The 13,672-nt window shown below is 43.1% G+C and overlaps 2 protein-coding genes across 3 annotated transcripts in view; one reads left to right on the top strand and one right to left on the bottom strand.

Moving 5' to 3' along the window:
• Nucleotides 1-5,359, bottom strand: part of LOC140896325 (uncharacterized) — a 20,879-nt gene extending 15,520 nt beyond the window's left edge. For both annotated transcript variants that reach the window (XM_073307954.1, XM_073307955.1), the window contains exons 1-3: nucleotides 5,235-5,359; nucleotides 4,219-4,463; nucleotides 3,189-3,324 (exon numbers count right to left, since the gene is read on the bottom strand). The gene's annotated coding sequence lies outside the window, so the exon portion shown is untranslated. The remainder of the gene's footprint in view (nucleotides 1-3,188; nucleotides 3,325-4,218; nucleotides 4,464-5,234) is intronic.
• Nucleotides 5,359-13,672, top strand: LOC140896323 (uncharacterized). The gene is made up of 2 exons (XM_073307949.1): nucleotides 5,359-5,895; nucleotides 9,831-13,672. The coding sequence occupies exons 1-2, from the start codon at nucleotides 5,563-5,565 to the stop codon at nucleotides 11,370-11,372; spliced, it is 1,875 nt and encodes a 624-aa protein (XP_073164050.1). The 5' UTR covers nucleotides 5,359-5,562; the 3' UTR covers nucleotides 11,373-13,672.

The following is a 13,672-nucleotide window of genomic DNA, read 5'->3' as shown; positions in this document are numbered from 1 at the left end:
TAAATTTTAAAGGGCTTTCCCAGAAGGCCAACAATAGAACAATTTACAAGAACCTCTTGCCACCCCAGCTATGCCTTCAAAGCAAAGATGTCAAGCCAGTCACCTTACAATTGTTGATTTTTTTTTTTTTTTGCTATTTGTGGTAAAGTGCCAGCTATGTGCTAGACACAGAGGTACATTACTCATTATACAACACGTGGCAATCCACTCTGCGTAGGGATTCATCAGCCATCCCAGTTGTCAAGAGGTAAAAGGCCAGAATGGGAACAAATGGGCTGGGAGGAATGAAAAATATAAAAAAAATCTGAAGAGGGAAAAAATCTCTTATGTTATTGTTGAGGTGAAATTTAAATTCCCTTTATTCTGGTAGAGTTTCCAGTCAGATAACAGCATGTTGACTAGTTTATAATGGAAAAAATGCATGTCACTACTTCCTGGCCTCTGAATTAGCAATTGTGTCTGTCAGGAACTAATAGCAGCTGGAGTTTCCTTTCCAAATTCTGGGTGCCCTATCTATATCCTTTAGAAAACACAGGAAATAGACATTTACTTAATTCAGGTTGCTTCTATGACCAAACTAAGAACTAAACAGTTTTTCGTGTGTTTTATACCACAGCCACCAAACTTTCCTTGCATATAGTTTTCAGCACCATAGTATCTCAGCGCCTCGCCACCATTAATGGATTTTATTCTCGCAATGCCCCTGTGAGGTACGGAAGTATTAACCCATTTCACAGATAGAGCACTAAGGCATAGGCCTTGTCGACACTATACAGTTTTGTCAGCTTTTGTAGACAAAACCGTGGAGGAGTACGCGCTGAAACTCTCCTCCCGCCAATGTAACGCCCCTGCTATGCCGACATAATAAAACTACCTCAACGGGAGGAGTAGGGCTATGTCGGTGTAGTTAGGGTGACGCAGTGTCTATGTAGACACTGCTGTCCTTCCATCGGCTGTTGGCTGTCATTCTTGTCAATTCCACGGCTCTGCTGGAGCTGTGAATTTGACAAAAAGGCCGGTTCCTGGGCTGCTGCCCAGTCTCTGCTCCAAGCCAGGCTGCCATCCAGGCTCCAGGCTTGGGCTGCTTCCAAGGCTTCTGGATCAGCGTGCCCTACTGGGAGTCCTGTGTCCCCCAGAGTCTTGGCTCCCTGCTCCCTGCTGGGAGCACGGCAGCTAACCAGATTCCCAGAGCTGATCTCTCCACTGGAGGCAAGAAGCCTTGGGAGGCTTCCCCTGTGCTTCCGGCTGGAAGCATGGAGGCAAAAAGCCCTGAGGTCAACTGGGCTCCAAGTGGGGAACTGCGTGGAGCTGCAAGCCCTGGCTTTCAGCCCCCCATGCTGCCCCTTTTCAGTCAGTGGAAGTGCTCCTGGTGAGGAGGTGCACCACCAACAGACAGAGGGTAGTGTGGACATCAATGCCGTGGCTGTAGGTCGACATAACTTTGTAGTGTAGACATAGCCTAAATTTAGTCACTTGCCATTGGCCAGACAGGAAGTCTGTTTCTGAGTCAGAAATTGAACCAAAGTCTCCCAAATCGCAGCCCAATGTCCTGTCCACTAAGCCACCTTTCCTAGCCTTACAGAGAACAGATCAAAGTTCAGACACTTACTACTTGACTTTGCTGTTCTAGAGGCATCTCGCTTCCTCGCATGCCTGAGCATGAGTTAGTTTTTCAGTATATACAGCAATAGGCATCTCTCATACAGAAACATCAAACTCTACATCCCAGCCCAATTTCAGACAGGTCCATTTTGGTGTAAGCATTCTCACCTCACCATAGAGAGACAGAACTTGCAGGAGTGATGAAAAGGCACATTGGCTTTCAGTGTTCAGTATGGCCAGAGATAAGGATGGTATTTAAGGGTGTCTGGAGTGAGCTGACAATTTGCTCCCAGCTCACTTTTAGGACCTGATTCCCCCCCTGCTTTACACTAGTTTTACTCCTGTATAAATCCATAAAGCCATTGATTTTAATAGCATACCTCTGCTGGCAGAGACTGGCCTGATGAAGTAAAAGAATCAGGCCTGCAGGGCCAGATTCACAAAGGGACTTAGCTGCCTCTGACATTCTCAATATCACCACTCAGCTGTCGCCTAACCCTGTAGGGACCTAAGTGTCTGCCAGTGGGCATGCACAGAGCCACTAAGTCCCGATGCCACCGCACAGCCAAGCAGCGTAGAGCCCTTGCTCATGTAGGGAACTCCCCTACCTCTCTTCCCATCAGGGCCCAATTCTGTAGGTGTTCTCGGAGCACACCTACAGGATCAGGCCCCGTACAAAAGACAGCCAAGTGCAAGGAAGTCGAGAATTGTGTGCCTAGATGTCCCTGGAATAGCCAATAGCCCAGCGGTCAGGGCACTCACCAGGGATGAAGGAAACCCAAGTTCAAATTCCTATGTACCTTTGTGAATTAGTCTCCAGGTTCAGTTTAGCTCTGGTGTAGGTGGGCACAATACCTCTTGGATTCCATAGGAATTGTGCTTGCTTATGCATGAGCTGAATTTGGTCCTCAGAATCATCATGCTTTCTCTGTTGGAACTACTGACCAGGTTTTTGCTTAGTTGCAGTCTTTGGAATATAAATATTACAGTAATCACCCCAGCAGTGACAAGCACTTGTTTACCGATATATTTCGGATGAGCTCTCTCTACTCTTTTGCTCTGAATGAATCCAATAAATTCAAGGTGGAGAGGCACTTTTTGCCAGGTTAGATGCCAACAAAGATGAAGCAATGAAAGATCCCTGTAAAACCAAGATCATTGTGTCACAGCTTTGCTCCCAACAAGATATTTTATGTTGGTGAGAGGTTAAAGCCAGATTTATTTCTGTGTCACAAACGGTAAAAGAAACAGAGGAAAGAGCAAAGCATGGACTGGGCAACAAACTCTTTCATATGCTTTTGTTTAAAAAAAAAAGTGTGTATCTAATGGGAGCCTGTTTGGCGTAAGGAATTGTAAATGGACTATTGCACCTTGCACAGCTAAGTCACTGGCACAAACCTGTGCCATGTTGTCAGTGAGAGCTGGCATCAACCAAGTACCATCTTGTGTTTTGAAGTGGTGGTCTCAGAAATGTTTTTGGAGGCCAGATTTCTAAGCCTTTGGAACAATCTCCCAAAAGAAAGGGTAGAAATCCCATCCCTGGAGACATTTAAAGAGACAACAGTAGAAAATATATTTCAGCTCACCTCAGCATAATGGTGGGGGAATGAGCAGAAACATGGATGCTGGGCCCCAGCTTGGGTCAGTAGCTGTCTGCATGTGGTGATGGTGCAGCTGAGCTGCCTATAGGCTCCAGCGGTGTCACGTCTCTGACTCCTGGGGCTAAGAGAGGGGGCATTGAAATAGTGCAGCAGCTGGCCAGATGGCCTCATTCGGACATGTCCTTATTCCTGGCTAAAGCAGCAATTTCAATAGAGCAATTATCCATGCACGATTTCTGCATAAGAAATTCCCAATGACATTTCACTTGGAATGATTATCAAGGCACATGTTTCTAGGAAGCCTGAGAAGTCAGATTCAAAACTGGTTCAATTGCAATAGAGCACAGCTGTCTTGTGCATGAGAAGAGGGAGCAGCAAATAACTGTGTTTATGTGAATCTGGGATTTGGCACAAAATTAATCAAGGGAAACCATTTATTCAAAGGGATTAACAAGAAAATGGTGTTTAAAAAGGAATAGCTATATTGTAACTGGGATAATCTATTGTGAGTGATGCCATTAAGAATTTATGGAGCCAAATTCAGACCTGGAATCAGCAGGTGCAGTTCCAAGGCCATCCCTGCAGTGAGGCTGGATTACACTATCTCTGATTTGGTCTTAATATAAATGGCAGTCCTAGAAGACCAATAAAAGAATAGGGAGAGCAGACATTAACAGATGGGAGAAGACTGGCACAAACACTGTGCTGGCCAAAGACAAGGAGCCCCAAATCCAGATTCCAAATGCAAACATCACTGAATTTGGGGAGTGTTTTGATCCAGATCTGAACGAGTCTTCTAGGTGTTGCATCCAAAATCCAGATTACAAAACTGCCCCACCAAAGAGGGTGGGAGGGAGAAGGGAATCCTAAATCGAGACACTGCTCACATTCGAATCTTGGCAATGTAGAGGCAGAGTAAAATAAACTGAATATAATGTCAAAATAAATAGCACAAGGAATATGCTGCATTATTCATAATCCTATTTCATTCAGACCCTCCAGTCTTTAAATGTACCTAAAGCTGCTGCAGAGTCTCTCTTCTGCTGCTTAAACCCAGGGCATCCTGTAGAATGAAGGTCTAGTTTGGCATGGAAATCATGTGACCTTGCTCAGACATTTCCACTGAGTTGGGGACAGGCCCAGCAGCTTCTTGCTATGGAATTTTGGACCTGGATATTTAGTCTTCCCTATCAGGCTTGATGGCACCTCTTCCCAGCTGGTGTGATCAGTTAGATTTAATACAGCAATTGGTTCATGTTCCTGTTGGGAATAAAAGTAAACAGTGAAGGGAGGTTTCTAATGCAGGAGCTGCTTTCCTGACATAAAGGATGAAAAATAAAATGAATAAATAAAGGCAACAGAGAACTTTACCCTTCCTGCTGCAAACTACTCAATATTTTGTGGGCTGTGCTAATGCCATGGTCCAGACCACTTGCATCCTGCCCCGGCCATCCAATCCTGCACCAAATAAAGTCAACAGGAGTTTTGCCTGCAGCAATGGCTCAAAATGCTGGAGACTCACTGCTGCAAACTGTATTCCTCTGAACTATCTGAATTACTGTAGAATACTGCAGTGTTCAGAAGGGAAAACTGCAACAGCTTTAGGGTTGCTAATTTTGGTTGGACATATTCCTGGAGGGTTTTGTCACACGTCAATCAGTCTTTAATTAAAGAGTAATCTTTAATTCCTGGAGACCCCAGGACAATCGCCAACTGTAGCTGCAGGCATGTTATTGACTGGAGGGCTGAACAAACTATGATTATGAATAATGCAGCCTACTCCTTGCGCTGTTTATCATAGAATATCAGGGTTGGAAGGGACCTCAGGAGGTCATTTAGTCCAACCCCCTGCTCAAAGCAGGACCAATCCCCAATTTTTGCCCCAGATCCCTAAATGGCCCCCTCAAGGACTGAACTCACAACCCTGGGTTTAGCAGGCCAATGCTCAAATCACTGAGTTATCCCTCACCCTCACCCCCCCCCCCCCAATTACTGTGTCATTACATTCCGTTTGTTTTACTGTGGCCCTACATTTCCAGGAGTAGTCCGTTATTGTAAGTAATCACCAGGAGGCTGCTGTAGGCACAGATGGTGAACAGCCGGAGAGCAGGTTTCACTTTTGCTTTGGACTTGTGTTTTTACTTCCTGATTCCACAAGAGCTGTCCTTGTAACTTGAGCCTTGACTGACACACAGTGTGACCACTTACTTCTTAGCAGTGCCACCGAGAAGCCAATAACGGATTAGACAGAAAAAACTCAGCAAAGGTAAAGCAGGATAGCAACTTCCTCATTTACAATCCCATAACCGTGCTTGAAATTTAAAGAACACTATTTGCTAGTGTGGCACTCCTGCACACTATGAAGGAGCTGAAAGCAGCAGCACCAGCCAAACAAGACATTTTAAGGGACTACCTTGCATACTATGGCACGAAGTGGTGGGAAGGAAAACTTTTGATCTGCAACGAGACAACGATAAAAGCAAAAGCTAAACACTTCCTGGAGTCTGGTGCGTGCCCTGCTGAGAGATTTAGCAGGTTTGGCTTCTACAGCATTGCAGAGAATTGTTTAAAGATGAAAAAGCAACAAGGAGGCAATGTTTTCAAAAGCCTGATCCAAGCTTTCGAGTTCCTAGAGCTGCTCTGCATCAACCTGTTCCTCTCCCCTTGGAGAAAAGAAATAAAGTCGCTGAAGGTAAGATATTAGATGAAAACAGTAGCATAGCAACAGGATCAGAAAGCTATAAATCAAATCCGCAGGGTAGTGCTTTATTCCCAGTGTACTGCACCTTTAATGAAATTAGTGATTTACAGCTTGATCCAAAGTCCCCTGAAGTCAAGGGGAAATTTTCTATTTATTTCAGTGGGCTTTCAAGCAGGCCCATTATGTGCAAGGGATAAAATTTTTAAAAGTGCCTAAGGATATGTCTATATACCAGCTGACTTGGGCATGTGGGCTTGGGCTGCATGGGGCCATAAAATTACAGTGTAGATGTTCCAGCTTGGGCTGGAGCCCAAGATCTGGGACCCTTCCTCCTTGGGGAGTCCCACAGCACAGGCTCCAGCCAGATCCCAGATGTCTAGGCTATAATTTTATAGCCTGAGTCCCATGTGCCCAAGTCAGATGACATGGGCCAGCTGCTGGTGTTTTATTGCATGCAGACCTAGGTGACTTAAGGCCAGATTTTCAAAGGTAGTTGCCTAAAGATGCAGCTAGGTGCCTTGTCAGATTTTAAAAAGGACCTGAGCAGGTTAGGCATTTAGCCTTTTGGGAACTAGGTGCTTTTTAAAATCCAAGTGGGTGCATAGCTGCATCTTTAGGTGACTAAATATCTTTGAAAATATGGTCCTTAGGAGCCCAAGACTTTCAATGAGACTTCAACAAAGTGCCTAAGTCACTTTGGAAAATAAGTTTTAGGTGCGTTTGAAAATGTTGCTTATGTAGCCTGCCTTCCTAGAAGGGAGCCGCATGCTTTGCACTATTCACAGTAAAAAGAAAAGGAGGACTTGTGGCTACAGCTCATGAAAGCTTATGCTCAGATAAATTGGTTAGTCTCTAAGGTGCCACAAGTCCTCCTTTTCTTTTTGCGGATACAGACTAACACGGCTGCTACTCCGAAAACTATTCACAGTGTTATACTGGTGAGCAAAAGCTATGTGCCGTCTCTTCATTCTCGTCTTTGTGAATGGAGTGTTTGTACTTTGCATGTCACAGCCACATTGCAGTAATGTTCTAACGTAGAAAGCATAAACGTTAAAACAAGCTACACTAACATTATAGCTCTTCCTTGGCTATTTTTAATGCAAATTGGGTTCTCTACAGATAAGACAAAAGGAAGCAATTTTACATAATGTCATCATTCTAAAAGTGTGGGTCCCAGAGCATGAGCTGTGAAATGCCATTTAAGCCCTGCATGGTTGCCAGTTTGGATTCATTCTAATGCTCAAATAAATATCACACAAGACAAATCAGTGCACAGACACGGGGGGCGTGGCATGGTGTGCGAGCCAGCCCCACAGCCAGAGCTAGGAGGGGGCTGGAGGAAGGATGCGGAGGGGCGTCAGCCCTGTGTAGGGCGTGAGCCACAGTTTCCAGCAGTTCTGTGCCCTATACAGGGCTTGCTTACTCAGTTCCCTGCTCATTCCACCTGCTGCCATCCTTACTGTGCGGACACAGGGCTGATCCATGGAAGGTGATGATTTGGGGATTGGCCCTTCTTTGAGCAGGGGGTTGGACTAGATGACCTCCTGAGGTCTCTTCCAACCCTGATATTCTGTGATTCTATGGGCAGAGTCAAACAGTACCAGAAGAAGTGGGAACTGTCAACCGCGGAATCCACAGTGATGGCCTGGCCTAACTTTGCTAAGCAGAAAGGCTTTTAGCACGTCTTTTTTGACGGTCACACCCTTGATTGTGGATTAATTACACAGCCTACAGACTATGCCCCTCCCCCACCCCCCATAACCTGTTGCTCATCTGTCCATATTGTTCTCCAAGCAAATATATAACAAACTATCAAAAGACAGGAGATAAGGAAAAGCTAAACAAAGAGAAAGGTAAATGCCACCCTGAGGGAACGGAAACTTTTGATGAAGGACAAAAGAGTCTGAGGAATATGGAGCCTGCAGCAGACCAGAGTAAAATGATACAGACAGTATCCTCTGCAAGCCTGTTGCACAGGAGTTTGCTTGACCAGAGCGACTACTACAGCTACCTAATACTATGATCTTTGAACAGCCCTTCAAAACACTTGTCACAATTTTGAGTCACCACCTCAGCACCTTGGAGCTCTTTGTTATAGCTTTAGACTAAGTTCAGGGGAACATGTGGGAAATCTAGTGTTCCAACACCAAGGGAAGCTCCAGAAACAGAGAAGCTGGTATATTCATACAACTCTATTAAATGAACCCAACAATGGCATTATGATTTGTATTAACATAGCCCCTCACAGCCCCAGGCATGAATCTGGAGTCCACTGTGCCAGGCAGCATGCAAAGGCAGAACAAACAAAAAAACCAGCCCCTTCCCCAAGCAGTTTACAATCTGAGTAGAAGGCAGGAGACAGGCAGATACAGGTAATGGAAAGGATTATGAATAATGTTTACATGTAAGGCTTTAAACCAAGATTTTTCCAAAGTAACTACTGATTTTGGGTGCCCAACTTGGCACACTTAAAAGAGGCCTGATTTCCAGAAAGCGCTGAGCATCCTGTGATGCTTTCTCGGAGCACCCAGAACTGTAAGCCACTGGGTTATCCCTCTGCCTCAGCAAGAGGGCTTTGCTGGAGTTTAACTGTGTGTCAGCTCCCTACCACATCCATCTGTCTGCCTTACCAGCAAATGCCTCAAGACTCTGCCAGTCTTAACCTGGACTTGCAGGGAACATTCAGTAAACCCTCTGCAAGTTCCTCTGCAGTACCCTGCCCCTATCACTGCAGAGTCTCCGAAATTACCAAAGTTTGCTGCCTCCAAAGAGACAGTACACACAACAGCTTGTTAGTTTTGCTGAGGACCCAGGCTTTACTGTAACACACAGCACTGAGATGACTTTATGGTAAAACCAAAAATAAGTTTATTGCTAAAGAACAGAGATTTAAGTGATAGTAAGCAGAGACAATAGAAACTAAAAATTGGTACAGGTAAACCATAAATAAATTACACTTTCTGGTGTCTAAAACTTAACATATTACAAGCCTGGTATAAGGCAATTTCTCACTCACAGTCAGTTCTCTGTGTCCTCAATCCACCTGGCTGCAAAATACACCTTTCACAGATTCCAGAAGTGCTGGCCCTTTTGTCCCTTAAGGGATGGATAACCGCAATGTCTTTTTCCCCTTCCTTATAACTCAGAAAATCTTTGAAATGTATTTTTTTGAAAAGTAACCCCATACAAAGTGCTTCCCTGCTGCTTGTTCCGCAGGGTGCAGAGCATGTCCCCTTTTTGTCCTCTTGTTAATTAGCTCTTTCTGGTGGGTTGATTACTTTGTTTACCTTAGAGGCAAATACACTTTCATGGTCTCTAGCTTACAGAGTTAGACTCAGGCAGATGGGCAAATCCATATTCCTTTGCATAAGACAAGCCTGTTTTTCCACTCTACTCAGATTGTTTGGTCTGAACATATTTTAGGCCAGATCAAGGCTGTGAAAAATCCACACCCCTGAGCGACATAGTTATACTAACCTAACACCCACCCACCCCCATGTAGACAGCGCTGCGTCGATGGGAGAGCTTCAGTGTTCAAGGGGGTTCCATTTTTTAAATTGAAAAAGATTTTGCTCTTGAATGGAACACAAGAAAAGGTGGCTGGTAGTTCTTCTACTCTCCTAGTCTGACCACGAAGATCTTCTGCTGCTGCCACTGTCCTTTTCAATTAGTGAGGTAATGGGCCATATCTTCAGCTGGTGGAAATTGGCATAGCTTCACTGAAGTTATCGCACTTGAGCAAAGCAATAATTTTCAGGAGGCTGCCAATAATGCTGGTATAAAACCTCAAAATTCAAAACTCGGTGACACAAGTTTGGGGAAATAGTTGTTAAAAAGTTAAATAGTTATGAACTTGTTTAAAAAGCCCCTTCCCCTGCATGATTTCCCTCAATGCCCATCTTAATGTTTTGTTTTTTTCCCCCCAGACATTTACAGGTAATTTTGTCTACTCTGTTCAATCAGTGCTCCCAGAAAACATAGTAAGAACAGTACTGGAGAAAATAGGTTACATTGCAACAACAGCAACAGAGTATTCACTTGTCAGAAAGATAAATGAGGAGGAAACAAAAGAGACTGCATTTGAAATATTTCTTGCAAGAATCGAGTGTGAAACCATCCTTGAAATGATAAACGAAGTGCAACACAGTGATTTGGGGGACATCCTACAGAGGAGAGCACAAATGCATTGGTTTCATGAAGAGAACAAGGACAGAGAGAGTCAACCCTTCCAGAGAGAGGACTCTGAAAATCTGGGAAACAAAGAAAATAATGAGATTTCCTCATGCCTTAGTGCTCAACAGAAGTCCTCAACAAAGAGTGAGAAATCCTTTGAAACTGCTGGAAATAGTAAGATCAAAGATGAATCCCATTTTAAACCTGCTGCTCCTATGCCTCAGTTACCATCTGCTCAGTCCACTAGCAGGCTTCAAGCACACCAAAGGCAAGTCAGTGAGTCAGCACACTCTCATGGCAAATGCTCAGATAGCGAAGACTTCTTGAACAAATACAGTGACATTGTCATAGGACAAAAGCCTATCTTCAGTGAGAATTCTTCTCAGAAAGCGTTCGAAGAGAAGCTAAGAGGCGATCAGAGTGAAGAATGCGTTTTGGTGATCTCAACACCGTTGACAGCAAACGAAGTTGGCCCCAAACCGCTCTCACCAGGTGCAAGCGGCCCACAAGCCTTTGCAATATTTACTGACGCTACTCCTGAAAGCAGAAATGCCCTTGATAAATACAGAGCCCAAGAGGTCCCTGAAGAAACCATCGAAGCAAAAATCAGTGATGCCATGAATTGCATAGGCAACCCCACAAATCCTGCAGATCAACCCCAGGAGCTGAAGCCCCCGTCCCGTGGCAACACAGTTGTTACAGAATGTAATTTAACCAGAGAAGACAAAGTTTGTGAAGTGTCTTTATCTTTTAGCAAACTAAAAATCCAGGAAGCCAGTGATGAAGAGCTTATGTATCCAGTAGAGGAAACTGCACAACCTGAGTGTATAATGAATGTAAATACAAGTGATAAAGACTCCAGAGAATGCAATCACTCCAAGATGAAATATACATATCCAGCTAGGGTTCAGACAACAAATAAAGCAACTTTCAGTGTTGGTCAGTCTTCCTCAAACCTACTTGGTAATGCCAGTGGGGGCCCCGCGTGTCCTACCACTGGCTCAGATAACAAGAGACTATTAATGGATATGCCTGGTACACATGCAACTTCAGAGGGTTTCAGATATATCAGAGAGCCACCTAATCTCACTTACATCCCTCCCAGAAGTATTTATGTTCCACCTTCAGGCCCTAGCGCCATCACTGTGAATTGTAGGAAGAGCCACTTACAGCCTGAAGGAGGCTTGCTTGAGTCCTCTTCATCTACAGACAAAGGAAAGTTTGAGACTCACACTTCAAACATGAATGAAACTAACCAAGAGGACTATGTATTTATCATGAAGGATGGTGAATAATGAATGCCAGGCCCGTATGATTCTGCCAATGCTCTTCACTGTTGGTCTACAACATACATGTATTTCTAGGCTGGTCTTGGTCCTCTCTTGAGCAAAGATTCGTCATACCAAAGCACGTGCTGCTTTTGGGTAGTGAAGAAAGGGTCCATTAGAGTCTGTTCTAACTATTTGTCTTCAGTGATCACACTGATACTCAGGTGCTCAGCCTTGAATGCTCACCTGTCTTTAATTTGTGTGTATTAAAAATGAGGATAAATTCACAAATGTATTTGAGATGATGTATAAGTTAGACACCAGGGCCTGCTGTATTTGGCTTCTGACAGATTTTTCAAATGCATATACTGCCACTTTTTCCTCTTTCTCTCTCAAACAAGTTATTCTTGCAGCAAGGCAGCAAATTTACCTCAAAGAATGAAATAAAGTCTAAAATGGTGTGCAATGGGAAAAATAGAAAAATGTTTCCAAATTAAGATTCACTGTTTATAGCCTCTCCCGTGCCACGTTAAAATTACGTTTGACACGCATCTCCAGTTGCTCATAACATTTCAGTGAAGTTAACGTTTGAGATAATATTCCTTTTGCTTGTTCTCAGTCCTAAGATTGATTTAGAAAGTTTGGTAAAATTCTGTTTGGACGTTCAGAAAAAAAACACCAGAGGTAAAACACACTCTGCTAATGTATTTTTGCATTAGAATAATCCCGTGGGTCTTCTAAATATACTTGATTCTATACAATTATAGGTTTTGATACTTGCCTCTGTTTGCTACCACCAAATACCACCAAAAAAATTGTTTTTTCTTAGGCCCCAGTTCTGAAATTCGACTCTCTGACACAAACCCTTTATATCTGTACAAAATCCTTTTGAACTCAATGGTGCTTAGCACAGGAAAAGGGACTTTCCTCATGAATCAGATGGCTGGCTTGGGGCCTTAATGAGGACTAGTGCCTTTAACCAATATGACAAAAATTGTTATTAATGAAGTTATAATCATTTGAAAACTACATGCTTCTATTGCACTACACACTGTTTTCTACTAACTTTTTAGCAATATAATGAAGTTCCATACTCCAGCTATGCTCCCATGTACATATACACCAAGATTTTCAAAAATACATGCTAAAGTTAGAACCAAAGGTAGGCTCCTAAATAAGTAGCCTGAGTGCTGACCAGCCACTGACTTCAATGGGTGTTGGTTTTGGTCACTTATTCAGAAGTACTCTATTGTCAAACTTAAGCATTCAAAAATCATGAGTCAGGCCCATACGAATAATGGAATTTTTTTGGTATATATGTTTCAGTTTCTTGCCTTGTCTTCTCGGTTTTGATTCCTTAGGGTTCACATTTCCAGTTTTTTCTCCATGAGGGTTAGAAACACACTTTAAACACCCCCTACCCTCCCCCCAAAAAAAAGGCAAAAAAGAAAGTTGAGATTCTTACTTAATCACATAGCTTCAGGGGCTGTGATTTAAGAAAAACACCAACTATTGGGAATATTGCAACAAAATAACAAGAACTGGCAACTTTGTAAGACTAACTTTAGGTTCCTTATATGGAAAATCTTGGCGATTAAGTGTAAATACAAACATGTGCCTGAAGCAGTATGCAACTATTACCTTTATTTGAATTGTTGTTCATTTAGATACACGTGCTGTTCTCTGATAGTGCATGTTCACACAGTACATTTGACTGCTGAAAGTATCGTTTCAAAAATAGTGCTTGGTGTAAAGTAGAACAACAGAAATGTATTCTAATGCTAAGCTCAATATATTGTTCAGAAATCTTAAGCAATCTCCTCCTTAGCAAAAGGTATTATAACGTAGATATTTCCAATACCAATTCTTTCCTAGAGTTGCTTATTTGTATATAGAGAAATATTTGCTGATCATTTATTCAAGTTCTTTATAATGTCACCATCTGGATTGTAAAACTGTATTTCTGTGCCAAGAGAAAGAAAAACAGGATTCTTACGGGGTGAATGAAAGAGTGGGCTAGCAGGAAAGTTGAGGAACTCAAACAGGGAAAGCTCTGTACTTTGAAAAAGTCATTGGAGAATCCCTGCAATGAAGCTGTTAGTCTTAACAGTATAGCGTGTGTAAAACACCGACTCCATTGAAGTCAATGATAGGATTGCTCCTGAGTTCTGAGGGAAGTTTACATTACACACATATGCACACAGGAATATCTGTTTTTATGTTTTCCAAGTCCACGTTCATGTTCCTGCTAAACTTCGTTTTGTGTATTGTGTTTTTATAAGATGCATTCCCCCCCGGGGATTATTAAAGTTCCTCTTCTGTTTTAA

Source organism: Lepidochelys kempii, chromosome 12 (assembly GCF_965140265.1).
Source record: "Lepidochelys kempii isolate rLepKem1 chromosome 12, rLepKem1.hap2, whole genome shotgun sequence".
NCBI lineage: Eukaryota > Metazoa > Chordata > Testudines > Cheloniidae > Lepidochelys > Lepidochelys kempii.
The sequence above is the reverse complement of the archived record's forward strand: the minus strand, read 5'-3'. Positions and strand labels throughout refer to the sequence as shown.